The 16278-nt window shown below is 39.4% G+C and overlaps 1 protein-coding gene across 2 annotated transcripts in view; it reads right to left on the bottom strand.

Annotated features, from left to right (window-relative positions):
* Nucleotides 1-6644: 6644 nt before the first annotated feature.
* Nucleotides 6645-16278, bottom strand: part of BCO2 (beta-carotene oxygenase 2) — a 69456-nt gene continuing 59822 nt past the window's right edge. For both annotated transcript variants that reach the window (XM_069554997.1, XM_069554998.1), the window contains 4 exons: nucleotides 11135-11272; nucleotides 10226-10408; nucleotides 8866-8976; nucleotides 6645-7258 (listed from right to left, as the gene is read on the bottom strand). In XM_069554997.1, the coding sequence (XP_069411098.1) occupies nucleotides 7145-7258; nucleotides 8866-8976; nucleotides 10226-10408; nucleotides 11135-11272 (546 nt within the window). In that variant the 3' untranslated portion in view covers nucleotides 6645-7144. The remainder of the gene's footprint in view (nucleotides 7259-8865; nucleotides 8977-10225; nucleotides 10409-11134; nucleotides 11273-16278) is intronic.

Below are 16278 nucleotides of genomic sequence, written 5' to 3'. Positions count from 1 at the left end.
CCCTCTGCCGGCCGGAGGCCGTTAATAGACGTCCCTTGTGCGTGCCAAGTCCCTTCAGTCTGGTCCGACTCTCTGCGACACTGTGGACCTTCGCTTGCCAGGCTCCTCTGTTCATGGGATTCTCCAGGCAAGGATACTGGAGTGGGTTGCCATTTCGTCCTCCGGGGGATCTTCCCCACTCAGGGATCAAACCGGCCTCTTTTATGTCTCTTGCATTGACAAGTGGGTTCTTTACCGTTTTACCACTAGCGCCACCTGGGAAGCCCTAACCGAGGTCCCTTACCATCCTCATCTCTTGGAATAGCAAGCACTCAGAGAGGTGGGAGTGCCTCAGAGCGATAGAATAAGGTGGTTGGGGGCTTAGTGTCCTTCTTTGTTACTTCTGCTCAATGAGGTCCTTCCCAATCTCTTCTAGAAAGCCCTCGGTTACAGTAGAAACCGCCAGTTGCTGCTTATTCTGAGATGAGTCCCAGGGCCAGCTTAAATATAGTTTAAAGGGAGCAAAATTTGAAAATGGGGTATCACGCGGCTTTCAGAAATACTAGCTTTGGACTATTTGTAACTATTGTCTCATAAAGGAGACCGCTCAAGCTGTCTTTATCATCCACATGCATGCATGGAGACATTTATCACTCTAGGTTGCCACAATGCAAGCACATTCACTTGAGAAACACACACACATTAGCAATTCTCTGTCCATTGTAGACATCTCCAGAGTGAAAAGATCTTTCTTTCTTGCGTTTAAAAGATCTTGTTTCCTTGCATCTGCTCAAACTACTTACAGGTCCCAGTATGCACCAGGTCATGTCTTTCCTCAATTCATTCTTTTGTTAAATAGTTACCAATGGTACCCCACTCCAGTACTCTTGCCTGGAAAATCCCATGGACGGAGGAGCCTGGTGGGCTGCCATCCATGGACAGTAGGCTGCAGTCCATGGGGTCGCTGAGAGTTGGACACGACTGAGCGACTTCACTTTCACTTTTCACTTTCATGCATTGGAGAAGGAAATGGCAACCCACTCCAGTGTTCTTGCCTGGAGAATCCCAGGGATGGGGGAGCCTGGTGGGCTGCCGTCTATGGGGTCGCACAGAGTCGGACACGATTGAAGTGACTTGGCAGCAGCAGCAGCATTAAATAGTTATATACTGTGACTGGCACTGTCCCGGGCACTGGAAAGGATGGATAAAATCATGGGGGTGGCAGAAATTAAAGCCCCAGTGATGGTTTCTCTCAAATGCCTCCTGACTCCAGCTATATATGCTCTTTGTTCTGTATTAAAGTATTAATATGCAGCAAATATTCATCACACGTTTTCAAATATTTTTCTCCTTTCCCCCATTGGGTTGGAAATAAAATAACTTTAAATAATTATAAACCAGAGATTTTTGAGATAGAGTTTCACATTCTAGTTCAGTCCTCTCACTTTACAAATAAGAAAACACAGACCCGGATAAGTGAATTATTTATCCAAGATCACTTATAATATAAATGTTTCCCAGGCGTTGACTGCATGGGAGATAAACACTCTAACCTCTAGCACTTCACTTGTTCTGAATACAGTTTAAGGAATCAAAACAAAAGGTAAAACGGTAGAAAGAATTTCTGAGAAGTTGCTTTACTTATTTGCTTTAGTAAAATATGTCACGGTATTTGCAGAGTTCTTGCTCTATTTTATCAAAGCTAATTCTATATGAAGACACTCACCAGATTCACCCTCAAATTCACAAGCCCCTGTGGTGAATTTCTACTGTATTCAAATACAATAATGAATTTGTATTCATCCTGTTACAAATCGAATTGTGTCTTCTTCAAAGTTAAATGTGTTGAGGTCTCAACCCTCAGTACCTCAGAATATAGCTTTATTTGAAAATAGTCTGCAGAAGCAATAAGGCCACTAGGGTGCACCCTAATCCCTTTTCCCTTCACTTGTATACCACATACTTCTTTCCCTGAGTCTTTGGACACTGGCCGGTTACGAGTTGAACTTATGGAAAGGAAGAGGCCAGCCTAGGCTTTGAGCCTCAGTCATGCCCTGCTGTGCTTAGTCACTGCAGCCCGCCAGGCTCCTCTGTCCATGGGATTTTCCAGGCAAGAATACTGGAATGGGTTGCCATGCCCTCCTCCAGAGGATCTTCCCAACACAGGGTTAAACCCAGGTCTCCCGGACTGCCTGCAAATTATTTACCATCTGAGACAACAGGGAAGCCCAAGAATACTGGAGTGGGTAGCCTATCCCTTCTCCAGGGGATCTTTCTGACCAAGGAATTGAACCAGGGTCTCCTGCCTTGCAGGTGGATGCTTCACCAGCTGAGCTACCAGGAAAGCCCCAAGACTAAGTCATATGCTCATTCAATTTCCAAAACTTTGTGCACTGGTTTACCAGCCATACACACTTAGATTATAAAATGTTGTTGATCCTGTTTTGTCTTCTCCTTTGAGAAATGTGTTGATGGCAGGGCCAAGGCAGAATCCAGGCATCTTTGGATCGAAGCCTTATTTTTATACTGCTAATCTTCATGTTTGATATTCACTCTTTGTGTAGTAGGACAGAGTAAAGGTTTATAAACAGAAGAAAGGCATGATCAGATATATCTATGTATCTCCCAAATGTCAACTGTGGTCTTCTTCACCCTTCAGATCCAAATGAGATCTGGATAAAACTTCCATGTTTTGTTTGGGGGGCTACAACACCTTTTCAAAGACTCCTGTGACTAGCAAGGGGTTTATGTTCTTATGGTTATCTCGGCCTCTAAGCTCCCACACCTGTTGTATTAAGTTCTGTTTGGGCATCTTCTTGCCATTCTGTACCTACTGCTGTTTTCCTATATCTCACCAATCCAGACATGAAACTCCAACATGTGGCATTTGTATCTATGCAACTCTCTGCTAAAGTGAATAGGGTTTGTGATGTTTATAATAACCCTCAAGGAAAACTGAGATGAAACTATGTTGGTCCAGGACTGTACAGTGAGCCTAATGAGTTCACACTGCCCCAGACTACATGTTTGCGGGGGAGCGGGGTTTCCTCCAGCAACAGTCAGTATGCACAAGGAGCATGTGCAGTTTAACTGGCCTGGGCTTGGAGTATAACTGAAGGAAAAAAGAACAAGGCATTTGAGCATATGGTTTAAGTGACAGATCTAGACTGATCTGGGCTGTTGGTAAAAACTGCTGGGGTTTAGAAATGCAAAGATTATACGGTCTCTAGTGCCACCTGTTGCCCAACTAAATGAAGAACTATTCCGTTCAGTTCAGTTCAGTCGCTCGGTTGTGTCCCTACTCTTTGTGACCCCATGAATCGCAGCACGCCAGGCCTCCCTGTCCATCACCAACTCCCAGAGTTCACTCAGACTCATATCCATCGAGTCAGTGATGCCATCCAGCCATCTCATCCTCTGTCGTCCCCTTCTCCTCCTGCCCCCAATCCCTCCCAGCATCAGACTCTTCCAATGAGTCAACTCTTTGTATGAGGTGGCCAAAGTACTGGAGTTTCAGCTTCAGCATCATTCCTACCAAAGAAATCCCAAGGCTGATCTTTAGGATGAACTGGTTGGATCTCCTTGCTGTCCAAGGGACTCTCAAGAGTCTTCTCCAACACCACACTTCAAAAGCATCAATTCTTCAGCACTCAGCTTTCTTCACAGTCCAACTCTTACATCCATATATGACCACTGGAAAAACCATAGCCTTGACTAGACGAACCTTTGTTGGCAAAGTAATGTTTCTGCTTTTAAATATGCTATCTAGATTGGTCATAACTTTCCTTCCAAGGAGTAAGCGTCTTTTAATTTCATGGCTGCAATCACCATCTGCAATGATTTTGGAGCCCCAAAAAATAAAGTCTGACGCTGTTTCCACTGTTTCCCCATCTATTTCCCATGAAGTGATGGGACCGGATGCCATGATCTTCGTTTTCTGAATGTGGAGCTTTAAGCCAACTTTTTCACTCTCCACTTTCACTTTCATCAAGAGGCTTTCGAGTTCCTCTTCACTTTCTGCAATAAGGGTGGTGTCATCTGTATATCTGAGGTTATTGATATTTCTCCTGGCAATCTTGATTCCAGCTTGTGCTTCTCCAGCCCAGAGTTTCTCATGATGTACTCTGCATAGAAGTGAAATAAGCAGGGTGACAATATACAGCCTTGACGTACTCCTTTTCCTATTTGGAACCAGTTTGTTGTTCCATGTCCAGTTGTAACTGTTGCTTCCTGACCTGCATACAGGTTTCTCAAGAGGCAGGTCAAGTGGTCTGGTATTCCCATCTCTTTCAGAATTTTCCACAGTTGATTGTGATCCACACAGTCAAAGGCTTTGGCATAGTCAATACAGCAGAAATAGATGTTTTTCTGGAACTCTCTTGCTTTTTCAATGATCCAGCGGATGTTGGCAATTTGATCTCTGGCTCCTCTGCCTTTCCTAAAACCAGCTTGAACATCTGGAAGTAAGAACTATTAAGTTGGTTCAAAAGTAATTGAGGTTTTGCACTGGCTGAACTTTGCCTTTTGATATTGGAATACATTCTTGAATAAATGTGGTCTATGTTATGTATCATTTTAATGCACATTTCTTGTTTTATTGTTTTTGCTAATGACTTATTACTTGTTTATTTTATATGTATTTTAGACTAGGGAAATGATGTTAGACAAAAGGTAAATTCACATGAATTTTTTATTCAAGTTCAAAATGGGCAGTAAAGCAGCAGTGATAACTTGCAACATCAACAACATATTTGGCCCTGGAACTGCTAACGAACATACAGTGCAGCGGCAGTTCAAGAAGTTTTGCAAAGGAGACAAGAGACTCAAAGATGAGGAGCATAGTAGCTGACCATCAGAAGTTGACAATAACAAATTGAGAGCAATCAACAAAGCTGATCCTCTTGAAACTACACGAGAAGTTGCTGAAGACCTCAGTGTCGACCATTCTACAGTTGTTTGGCATTTGAAGCAAATTGGAAAGGTGAAAAAGCTCAATAAGTGGGTGCCTCATGAGCTGACCAGAAATTTTTTTTAAATTTCATTTTGAAGTATAGTCTTCTCTTATTCTGTGCAACAAGAAACCATTTCTCAATCAGATCATGACTTGCAATGAAAAGTGGATTTTATACAACAACCCACAGTGACCAGCTCAGTGGTTGGACCAAGAAGAAACTCCAAAACACTTCCCAAAGCCAAGTTCAGTCAGTTCAGTTCAGTTGCTCAGTCGTGTTCGACTCTTTGCGACCCCATGAACCGCAGCACACCAGGCCTCCCTGTCCATCACCGACTCCCAGAGTCCACCCAAACCCACGTCCATCTAACCCAAAGCCAAAGTTGCACCAGAAAAAGGTCATGGTCACTGTTTGATGATCTGCTGCCTGTCTGACCCACTACAGCTTTCTGAATCCCAGTGAAACCATTACATCTGAGCGTATGCTCAGCAAATCAATGAGATGCATTGAAAACTGCAAGGTCTGCAGCCAGTATCGGTCAACAGGAAGGGCCGAATTCTTCTCTATGACAACGCCAGACCGCAGGTCACAAAAACAATGCTTCAAAAGTTGAATGAATTGGGCTTTGAAGTTTTGCCTCATCCACCATATTCATCCGACCTCTTGCCAATCGACTACCACTTCTTCAAGCATTTCGACAACTTTTTCCAAGGAAAACACTTCTACAACCAGCAGGAGGCAGAAAATGATTTCCAAGAATTCACTGAATCCTGAAGCAAGGATTTTAACACTTATTTCTCATTGGTAAAAATGCATTGATTGTAATGGTTCCTATTTTGATTAATAAAGATGTGTTGAGCCTAGTTATAATGATTTAAAATTTATGGTCTGAAACTTCAATTACTTTTGTACCAACCTAATACCAACTTTTAATGAATCTCTGAAGAACCAGACACCTGAAGACTAGGGAAAATGCCTGATTTTAACATCTCTCAAAACAATAGCCTTCCAAGCCTGAGCTGGGGGCAGGATAGGAGGTGGTAGTGGATGATTCAACTGCAGTGGCATCTGCTATGGACAGCAGAAAAGTAGGCATTTTAGAAGGAGCATGCAAGCATGACATCCTCTGTGACTACTTAGAAGCAACAGGTAAACTGTGATGGAAAAAAAGGGGGAGATTTTTCAGACCTATATTCACATTTTACTAGCTATATTTATTTTCATTTCTTCCAAGTATGAGAACCTCTGTTACCCATCTATCTGGTGGTGACAATTTTTAGTTTTTGATCCAGATCTAGTTTTTCTTTCATGTATCTTTATTACCCATAAGATATTTCCAGTAAATATAAATTTAAAAACTCTCTTCAAAAGTTGTATCAATGCTTAAGGTTTTCAAAGAAGATCCCTTGTTGGAGTCCTTTAATGGACCGGGACCTGGTGGTCCAGAGGCAATGATAAGAAAGTGAAAGAGAGAAAAAGGCTGATACTCCCTGGTTTACGCAGAAAACCAATAAAGTCCTTGACACAGGACTTGCATCTCTCACAAAGGCACCGGGCACCCTCTCGAGGAGGGGTGAAGGCACAGGGTGCCTTCTTGAGAGAGTCTCAGAAGCCTGGGCAGGACAGTGAGCAAGACGGGTCTCTGTGCTCCAAGGAATCAGCCGGAGAGAGAGAGAGAGAGAGAAAGAAAGAAAGACACAGGGACCCAATCTCTGATGGAGCCAAGGTGTTTTAATGATTTTTCTTTGAGTATATATAGTCTGTAGTACAAGAAATTTCTTTAGTCAATAATAAAGATCAGAAAACCAAATGTACAGTAAATGTTACCAAGGGACAATGATGGTCACAAGGTCAGGAGACAATCCATATCTCAAGAAAGGGGATTGGGACTGAGCAGTTTTGTCGTAAAGAGAATGTTTACTAAAGATCTAAGCCTGTCTCACACAATGACCCCAATTCCTGGGAGCAGCGTGCTGTTCTGCTTAAAAAGAAACGAAGGACGTGTGAGAAACAGCATGTAGGAATCCTCCTGTTAAACATTCCCTGACAATCCCTAAGAAAATATAACACCATAATTATCTCATGAATTCAATTTTTAACAGAAATTTTAAAAGCAGATGTCTACTGTTTGGAAGGTAAGGTACACTTTTGCTCTCTCTTACGTAGCAAGCACATTCATTCAAACGTAGTTCACAGAGCTTGTGGCTGTTCCATCAGATGGTCACAAAGGTGCCGTGGAACCCATAGGGCATTTGCACAGGCACTTCGGCTCGGCCCAGTTCTTCAAAGTTCTTGGCATCCAAGACAAGGAGAAAATTTCTTTCATTCTAGAAAAGGAAAGACAATACTGAAAATTCTCTTTGTTCCTGTCAGAAATCTGTTTCCTCTAGTGGGCTGTAAAATTCCTAAGGGAGAGACCATCTTTCTCATCTTTATATCCATTCCCAGCACTGGGCACAGTGGCTTGCTGATTCATTCACTAAGTGTTTGCAGAATGATGAACTGAACAAAAAAAAGGAAATTATAGCTGAAGAAGTTCATACCTAGAGCAAAGAAATTACATTTATATCTATCACCTTCATAGAATCTCTTTGGGTTTAAGGATCTTCCTACCTGCCCCTCTTCCATCTCCTAAGAGCTATAAAAATTCTTTCTCCCAAAATAAAATGCCTCCATTTTGTGTTATTCTGGAGCTGTTCAAAAGGTAGCATTGCAAGGCAGACTGAGATTTGCCCTGGTCTAATTACAGGAGTGGCAAATATACCGCATGAGGACTAAGTCCTAAGCCCATGGCTGACATCACTAACTGATCACACTTTCCTCACCAAAACCTTAAAAAGCATCACAATCCTATACCGCAGTTCAGTTCAGTTCAGTTGCTCAGTTGTGTCCGATTCTTTGCGACCCCATGAATCGCAGCACGCCAGGCCTCCCTGTCCATCACCAACTCCCGGAGTTCACTCAGACTCACGTCCATAGAGTCAGTGATGCCATCCAGCCATCTCATCCTCTGTCATCCCCTTCTCCTCCTGCCCCCAATCCCTCCCAGCATCAGACTCTTTTCCAGTGAGTCAACTCTTTGTATGAGGTGGCCAAAGTACTGGAGTTTCAGCTTCAGCATCATTCCTTCCAAAGAAATCCCAGGGCTGAGCTCCTTTAGAATGGACTGGTTGGATCTCCTTGCAGTCTAAGGGACTCTCAAGAGTCTTCTCCAGCACCACAGTTCAAAAGCATCAATTCTTCAGCACTCAGCCTTCTTCACAGTCCAACTCTCACATCCATACATGACCACAGGAAAAACCATAGCCTTGACTAGACGGACCTTAGTCGGCAAAGTAATGTCTCTGCTTTTGATCCTATACCTAGGCAGCTACTTATAAATGATCAAAGTTGGAACTCAGAGTGAATCTATCAGCCACAAGGCTTCTCTAGACAAGAAATTAGATATCAAGATTATTGAGACACTAAGTCGGAGGCTATCACATTAGATTTTTTGGTCTCTCAATTAAAACTGGCAGCACAGAGGGTGGTATAAAATATTGGACTAGAATTCAGAAGATTGGGAGTTCAATACTGGCTTTACAACTATAAGATTTGATGCAAGTCTCTTTCAACTTCCTTAAGTTACAAATTCAACATGTGTAAAATGATACCCATAAAGCTGTTTTGATGACTAAATAAGATAATATGTATGAAAGTAGTTTGTAAATAAATTCCTATCCAAATGTAAATTATTATGATTCTACAAGTAGAATTTTAAAACTGTAATAAAGTAATAATTATGATAAAAGGGTATCTAAATAATAAAGAAAGAAACAAAAGGGAGAAGGTGTCAAACTGGAATAAAAATAAATGATCAACAGCATCACTAAATATAACCCTCAAAAGGCCCAGTGCTATTTTTCTTTCTGTCTAGTGGTGGAAATACATTTACCTGGTTAGGGGTGATCACCACAGAAAGAATGACCCCATCATCTTCTTTATTGGCTCCTGGTACTGGAACAAAAACAGGTTCTGAAGGATAAAAGCCATCTTCTCTCCAAACCTGTAAGTCCCCAAAAAAGTATTTGATAGAAGACTGGTTATGAGCTGGAAGTGTTCGATAGCTTTTGTCAGCCCCAGCATGAATTTGGCTGCCAATACAACAGTCCCACAGTGGAAGAATCAGGCTTACTGAATTGAATATAAGAGAGGGAGTCTTTGCAGTGGCAAATTCCATCTCATCAAACACAAGTTGTATAGTTATAATTTCCCATCAACCGGAAATAGATGTGTCCCATGATTTCTCTCAAAATACCATCAAGCGTAGAAGTATTTTTCTGGGCTTGTGGTTCATTTAGATTCCCTAGAGGGAACATACCCCTAATTCCATGGTTCTCAGATTTAACAGAAGTAAGTGGCTGCCCATTTGAGCAACATGGATGGACCTAGAGATTGTCATACTGAGTGAAGTAAGTCAGAGAGAGGAGAAATATCATTTGAGATTCCTTGTATGTGGAATCTAAAAAGAAATTATACAAATGAACTTATTTATGAAGCAGAAACAGACTCACAGACTTAGAGAACAAACATGATTGCTAGGAAAAGAAGATGAGGAAGGGATAGTTAGGGTGTTTGGGATTGACATGTGCACACTGCTATAAATAAAATGGACAACCAACAAGGTCCTAATGTTAGTACAAGAAGCTCTGCTCAATGTTAGGTGGCAGGCTGGATGGGAGGGGAACTTCAGAGAGAATGGACACATGTATATGTATGGCTGAGTCCCCTTGCTGTCCTCCTGAAACTATCACAACATTGTTAATGGGCTCTATTCCAATATAAAATAAGAAGTCTCTTTTTAAAAAAAAGTAAGTAGCTGCTTAACTATTTTATTTTATTTTTTATAAGCAATAATTTTTATTTTTAATTTATTCTCTTCCTTTTTATTTTTTTTAAATTATGGAAGTATGATAACACATTTACAGGAGACTTGGAAAATACAGAAGAAAATTACATATAATTCCACTATATATTGCAATTATTTTTTTAAGTAGACAAATTAAGATCTTTAGTTGGAGTTTCAATATCAAACTCTCAAAAATTAATAGAATGACTACACAGAAATGTAAAAGGATATAGTAGATATGAAAAGCACCATGAACCAATTCAATATAATTAAGATGTATACAGTTTCACACATGCTTAACTATTTTAAAATCTCAAGATCTACCTTAAAAAAAAAAAACAGGAATTAATTCAAAGGGCAGAACAGGTCTTTAAAGAGTTCAGAAAAGGAAGTGGAATTTCATTACCATCAGCGTCTTGTTCACCACGTCAACCTTGATCAGAGAGTCACCCACCAAATGCCGGAAGCCACAGCCATAGAAGAACTGATACTTTTTGCCACTGAATTGGCCATAGTTGATCTGGGGAAATTCAATACCTCCTTCCTCTTCTAGAGCCTCAGGACATAGATTTTCATAAGAGCACCAAATCTAAGAGAGGGCACAAAAGAACTGATTGCTTAATTCTTACTTTCTTCAGGTCAGTGTGAGGGCTAACACCATATAAAAGTTTATGACAGGGCTTGAGAACTGAGGTTCTACATCATTTTTTAAAATATTGTTTCTCTTTTCATTATACGTAAGAACACATAAAAGATTATTGGGTTTTGTGACTAAGTTGTCAAATGGCATAGGAGGTGGACATGGGCTTTTATTTTACTAGAGCTGAGACACTGATAGCTATATAGTGATATGTAAGCACAAACCATCTAAAATGTGGGGATGGTCAGTGCCAATCTTAAATACTTAGACAGGGCACGACACTTTGAAAGCTGTATAAACTTCTTTCAAAACACAAAAGGGATAGGAAAACACAAAAGTGAAGTGAAGTTGCTCAGTTGTGTCCGACTGTTAGTGACCCCATGGACTGCAGCCCACCAGGCTCCTCCGTCCATGGGATTTTCCAGGCAAGAGTACTGGAGTGGGGAAAACACAAAAGGGATAGGTAAACACAGTGCTCACTCCCACCTAGAATTCTGCAACTCTTTTGCAAGCCATGCTCCATGATCCTACCCTGCTCAGCTGAATGTTATGAAACTTACTAGGCACCAAACATTGTGGAGAACAGCCACACTACATAGCCACACTACTTTATTAGTGAATAAAGAAACACTGCTGAGGGTCAAAGTCTTAGGCTAATATCCATTCATAGCATACCTTTCCATCAACCTGTTTCACAGCACTGGCTGAAGAATAGGGCAACGGGCTGAGGTTCTCTCCCTCAGGGGCATTCAAATTGACATGTAAGGGCAAAACAAACCTTCGAGGGGAAAATCTGGCTATTGAATTATAGACCTGTTTAGGAGAGAGAAGTAAACAGATGAGAAAACTGTCATGCATAGAATAACAGCACATCCCAATAATTGAGATCCAGCCAACATTATTGGCATTTCTAAGTAACTGCATAAACCATCATTTTCATTCATTCATTTACCCATCAAATATCAGTTGAGTACCTTCTCTAGACCAAGCATTGTTTTAGACACTGGGAATACAAAACAGTTTCTGGACTTATATTCTAGTGGAGGAAGAATGGTAATAGATAAGAAATAAAATATATGCTACTTATGTAGTATCAAATAAATAATGATTATACAGCTGAAGTCAGATAATGATAAGTACCATTAAGAAACACACTGAAGGGTGAGGGACTAGAGAGTAAAATGGGTGCTTCCTTCCTCAGGTTTGGTCTTTCTCTATGGGGCTCTGGAACTTCAGTGATTGAAATTACTCATGTAGGGCTATATGCTTATGTGCTGATCCGCAACACTCTGGGCAACCAGCTTGGGTGCTCTTCCCTGGCAGGCAGCATTTCACACATGTCACAGTCAGTTGCTGGAGCAATTAGGCAAGTCCTAGGAGAGGGCTCTTGGAAGCATGCCCCTGGTTTCCTCTAAACTTCATCCCATATATGTTTCCTTTCTGTTGATTTTTCTGGGACCTATGAGCCCTCCTAATGAATCATCAAAACAAAGAATGGTTTTGGGGGCCCCTCAACACAGCCGCTCTGCAGAGATGATGTTTAAGCAGGAGACCCTGATAAAATAAGTGTCTTTTCTGACAGTAAGAATGGTTTAAGCACATCTTCCTCTCTGGAAATACTCTACGATGGGGAATAACCTGTATCATTTTATCATATATACCTAGTCCATATTATCTCCGTATCATACAGAACTGTTTTCAATACTCCTACTAAGTAAAGCTTTAGTGTTGTTTTTAGGCTTCATAAAGAATTAGCTTTGAGGACTCTCCTGGTGGTCCAGTGGCTAGTAATCCACGTTCCCAAAGCAAGAGTTCCAGGTTTGGTCCCTGGTCAGGGAACCACAGCCCACATGCCACACTAAGAGTTCACATGCCACAACTAAAGATCATGCATGCTACGATGAAGATCAAAGACCCCACATGCCACAACTAAGACCTAGTGCCGCCAAATAAATAATTTTAAAAAGAATTAGCTTAAAAAATTTACTTTTAAATTTATTTGAACTTGTTTGGTCTTTTGCAAAACCAAAGGTGAACAAAAAAACAGTTCCAATAGTGGTGAGTTAGGCAGCATGGATCAACCATTTCATTGATAACAGATAGAAAAGGTGGACAAAATGTTTAAAACAGCTGTTTGAAGGCACTGGTGAGCTAAAAAGCCAACAAAGAACAATAGAGCACAGATTTGAAAAGAAAAGGAAACTCACAGATAGAAACTACATATTGGGGCAAATTTCCACTAAGGACATCAGCTACTTTTAAGAAGAGACAGTTGAAAGGCTAAGAAAAAAGAAACATATTTTTATTAAAATTTTTCATTTTGAGATTATTGCAGACCCATATGCAGCTGTAAGAAACAATACAGAAAAACAATTGATTTTAAAATGGGCAAAGGACATTTCACCTAGACATTTCACCAAGATATACAAATGGTGAATAAATATAGGAAAAGATGCTGAACATTATTAGTCATTGGGAAATGCAAATCAAAATGACAATGAGATAATACTTCACACTCATTAGGATGGTTATTATCAAGGAAAAAAAAAACAGAAACCACAAGTGTTTGTGGTTTGAGAATGTAAGGGAAGTGGAACCTTTTACATTGCTGGTGGGAATGTAAAATGGTGCATTTGTTGTTAAAAACAATTTGGCAGTTCCTCAAACAGTTAGATATAGAATTATCATATGATCCAGCAATTCCCTTCAGGTATATGCCAAAAAGAATTGAAAACAAGGACTCACACACATACTTGTACACCAATGTTCCTAACAGCATTATTCATAATAGCCAAAAGCTGAAAACAACCCACATGTCCCTGAACAGATGAATAATCAAAATGAATATATACATACAAGGAATATTATTAAACCTTCTAAAGGAATGAGATTCTGATACATGCTACAGCATGAGCGACCCATGAAAAGATTATGATAAATTAAGTAAGCCAGACACAAAAGAAGAAATAGTGTATGATTCCATTTATATGAGGTACATAAAATAGACAAATTTATAGAAACAGAAAGTAGGATAAAGGCTACCACAACCTTGGGAGAGGGAGGCTATAGGGAGCTGTTTTTAATGGGTACAGAGCCTCTACCTAGGATCAAGAAAAAGTTCTGAAAATGAACAGCGATGCTGGTTGCACAACATTGTCACTGCATTTAATGTCACTGAATTATACACATAAAATTGTCAAATGGTAAATTCTGTGTTATGTATATTTTACCACACAAAAAAGAAACGATGAAGAGAGGTCTCACATATCCTTCATGAAGTCTCAACAATGATTTCTTTCATAACTACACTACAATAGCACAACCAGGAAACTTACATGGATATAATCCACCAACATTATTCAGATTTTATTCATTTAACATGCATTCACTTATGTGTGCTTGTGTGTGTAAATTTTATCATATGTAAACTTATATGATCACCACCACACTCAAGATACAGAACAGTTCTATCACTACCAGGGTCCTTCATGTTACGCTTTTATAAGGATATTGCCACAACAACTCCCTCATCACCTGACCCTAATGAGAAGAGATTTTGATAGTTTTGAAAAGCTAGAGGGACAAAAGTTGTAGTTCAAAGTCTTCAAGAAGGGAATGTCTTGATAAACCTCTAGCTCTTTTGGTCAGGACCCCTCAAGCTGTACCTAGAAGTAAGAATAAACAAAAACAGTCCAGCTCTTGCAGCAACTGTGTTTTGTTTCAAAGTATCTCAATCTTTATAACTAGATTAAGAATATCTGCAATTGATAATGTACCTTAGCCATCTGCCAGAAACAAATGAAAATCTTCTCTGAAGGAAGACAACAGAGTCTCCAAATATTCCTCCTAAAATTTTTCAAACACAATATTCTGTGTAGAATAAAACTTGGTCAGCACTTAAGAAGACACCAAAGTATAATTTAAAGAAAAAAAAAAGATAAGCAACAGATTATAGAAATGCAAGGGATCCATATAATAGAGTTATCAAACTTTAACTATTCTGAATACATTGGAGGAAATTATTTTAAATTGGGGTTATAGCAGAGAATCACAAATTATAAAAGAGAAGGTAATCAAAGTTCTAGAAGTGAAAAAAAGCAATGAGTTTAAGACCATAGTGCCTAGTTTTAAGAGCAGGATACATACAGCTGAAGAAAGAAAGTTTGAATGGTAAGATAAGAAGAAAATATCCAAAGCAAGATACTTAGAGCAAAGGATGGAAGATACTAAAAAGGAACATAAGCAACAGAGAGCTAGAGTAAAAAGGGGTATCATACGTGTACTCTAGTCCCAGAAAGAAAAGAGAGAAAAGATTTATTAGATGCGATATTTGAAAAAATAATGGGTGAAATTTTTCAAAGCTAATGAAAGACATCAAATCATAGATTCAAAAATACTTAAGAAAATAAAGCAAAAGGAAATCATATTGAAAAATATCATAGTACTAACTTCAGAAAATCAGAGAAAATCTTTGGGGGGTAATGGATCAACTTCAAAGGAGCAAAGCTTTTAACTGACAACTGATTTCTCAACAGAAATCAGAAGACAATAAAATATCCTTACAGTGTTGAAAGAAAATAAAAACCTAGATTCTTTATCCAATGAAAACATCTTTCAAGCAAGAAGGTATAATAAAGACATTTTTCTGACAAACAGAAATAGAGATTTCATCACCATATCAGCATATCTGAACTAAAGAAGATAGTAAAAGATGTTCTTCAGTCAGAAAGATAATGATACCACATGGACACTCAGAGAGGCAAGAAGGAATTAAGAGCAAGAGAAGGTACTGATATAGGTAAATGGGTAGTATGGGTAATTACGTTTACATAAAACAACATTGATAATAATGCTTTACAGGGGTTAATATAAAGAGAGAATTAAAATATATAATGAACAGTAGCATATAAATCAGGAATATAATAAATGGAGTTAAAGTGTTCCAGACTCCCTCCATTGTCTGGAAAGAATTAAAAGAACTAATAATATACTGTGCTAAATCAGCAAAGAAAACTATACACAAGGTCAAAAGACAACCCTCAGAATGGGAGAAAATAATAGCAAATGAAACAATTAACAAAGGCTTAATCTCCAAGATATACAAGCAGTTCATGCAACTCAATACCAAAAAAAAAACAAACAACTCAATCAAAAAATGGGCAAAAGACCTAAACAGGCATTTCTCAAAAGCAAACAGATGGCAAATAAACACATGAAAAGATGCTCAACATCGTTCATTACTAGAGAAATGCAAATCAAATCTACAATGAGATATCGCCTCATACCAGAGGGCAGAGAGAAGAAGCAAGAAGAACCAAAATCCCACAGCAGCTAGAATCACAGCAGAATCACAGCAGCTAAAACCACATTACAGAAAGTTAATCAAAATGAAAAAGCAGAGGGTTATGTCCCAGATGAATGGACAAGATAAAACCCCACAGAAACAACTAAATGAAGTGGAGATGGGCAAACTTTCAGGAAAAAAAATCAGAATGATGCTACTTAAAATGATCCAGGATCTCAGAAAAAGAACAGAGAAGATGCAAGAAATGTTTACCAAAGACCTAGAAGAACTGAAGATCAAACAAACAGAGATGAACAATACACTAGAAGAAATCAATAGCAGAATAACTGAAACAGAAGAAAGGATAAGTGACCTGGAAGACAGAATGGTGGAAATCACTGCCACAAAACAGAAAATTGACAAAAAAGAAGACAGCCTAAGAGACCTCTAGGACAACATTAAATGCACCAACATTTGAGTTAGAGGGGTACCAGAAAGAGAAAAGAGAGAGAAAAGACTCAAGAGAATATTTGAA

Source organism: Ovis canadensis, chromosome 15, assembly GCF_042477335.2.
Source record: "Ovis canadensis isolate MfBH-ARS-UI-01 breed Bighorn chromosome 15, ARS-UI_OviCan_v2, whole genome shotgun sequence".
Taxonomy (NCBI): Eukaryota; Metazoa; Chordata; class Mammalia; order Artiodactyla; family Bovidae; genus Ovis; species Ovis canadensis.
Note: the sequence above shows the minus strand (reverse complement) of the source record. Positions and strands in the feature narration are given on the sequence as shown.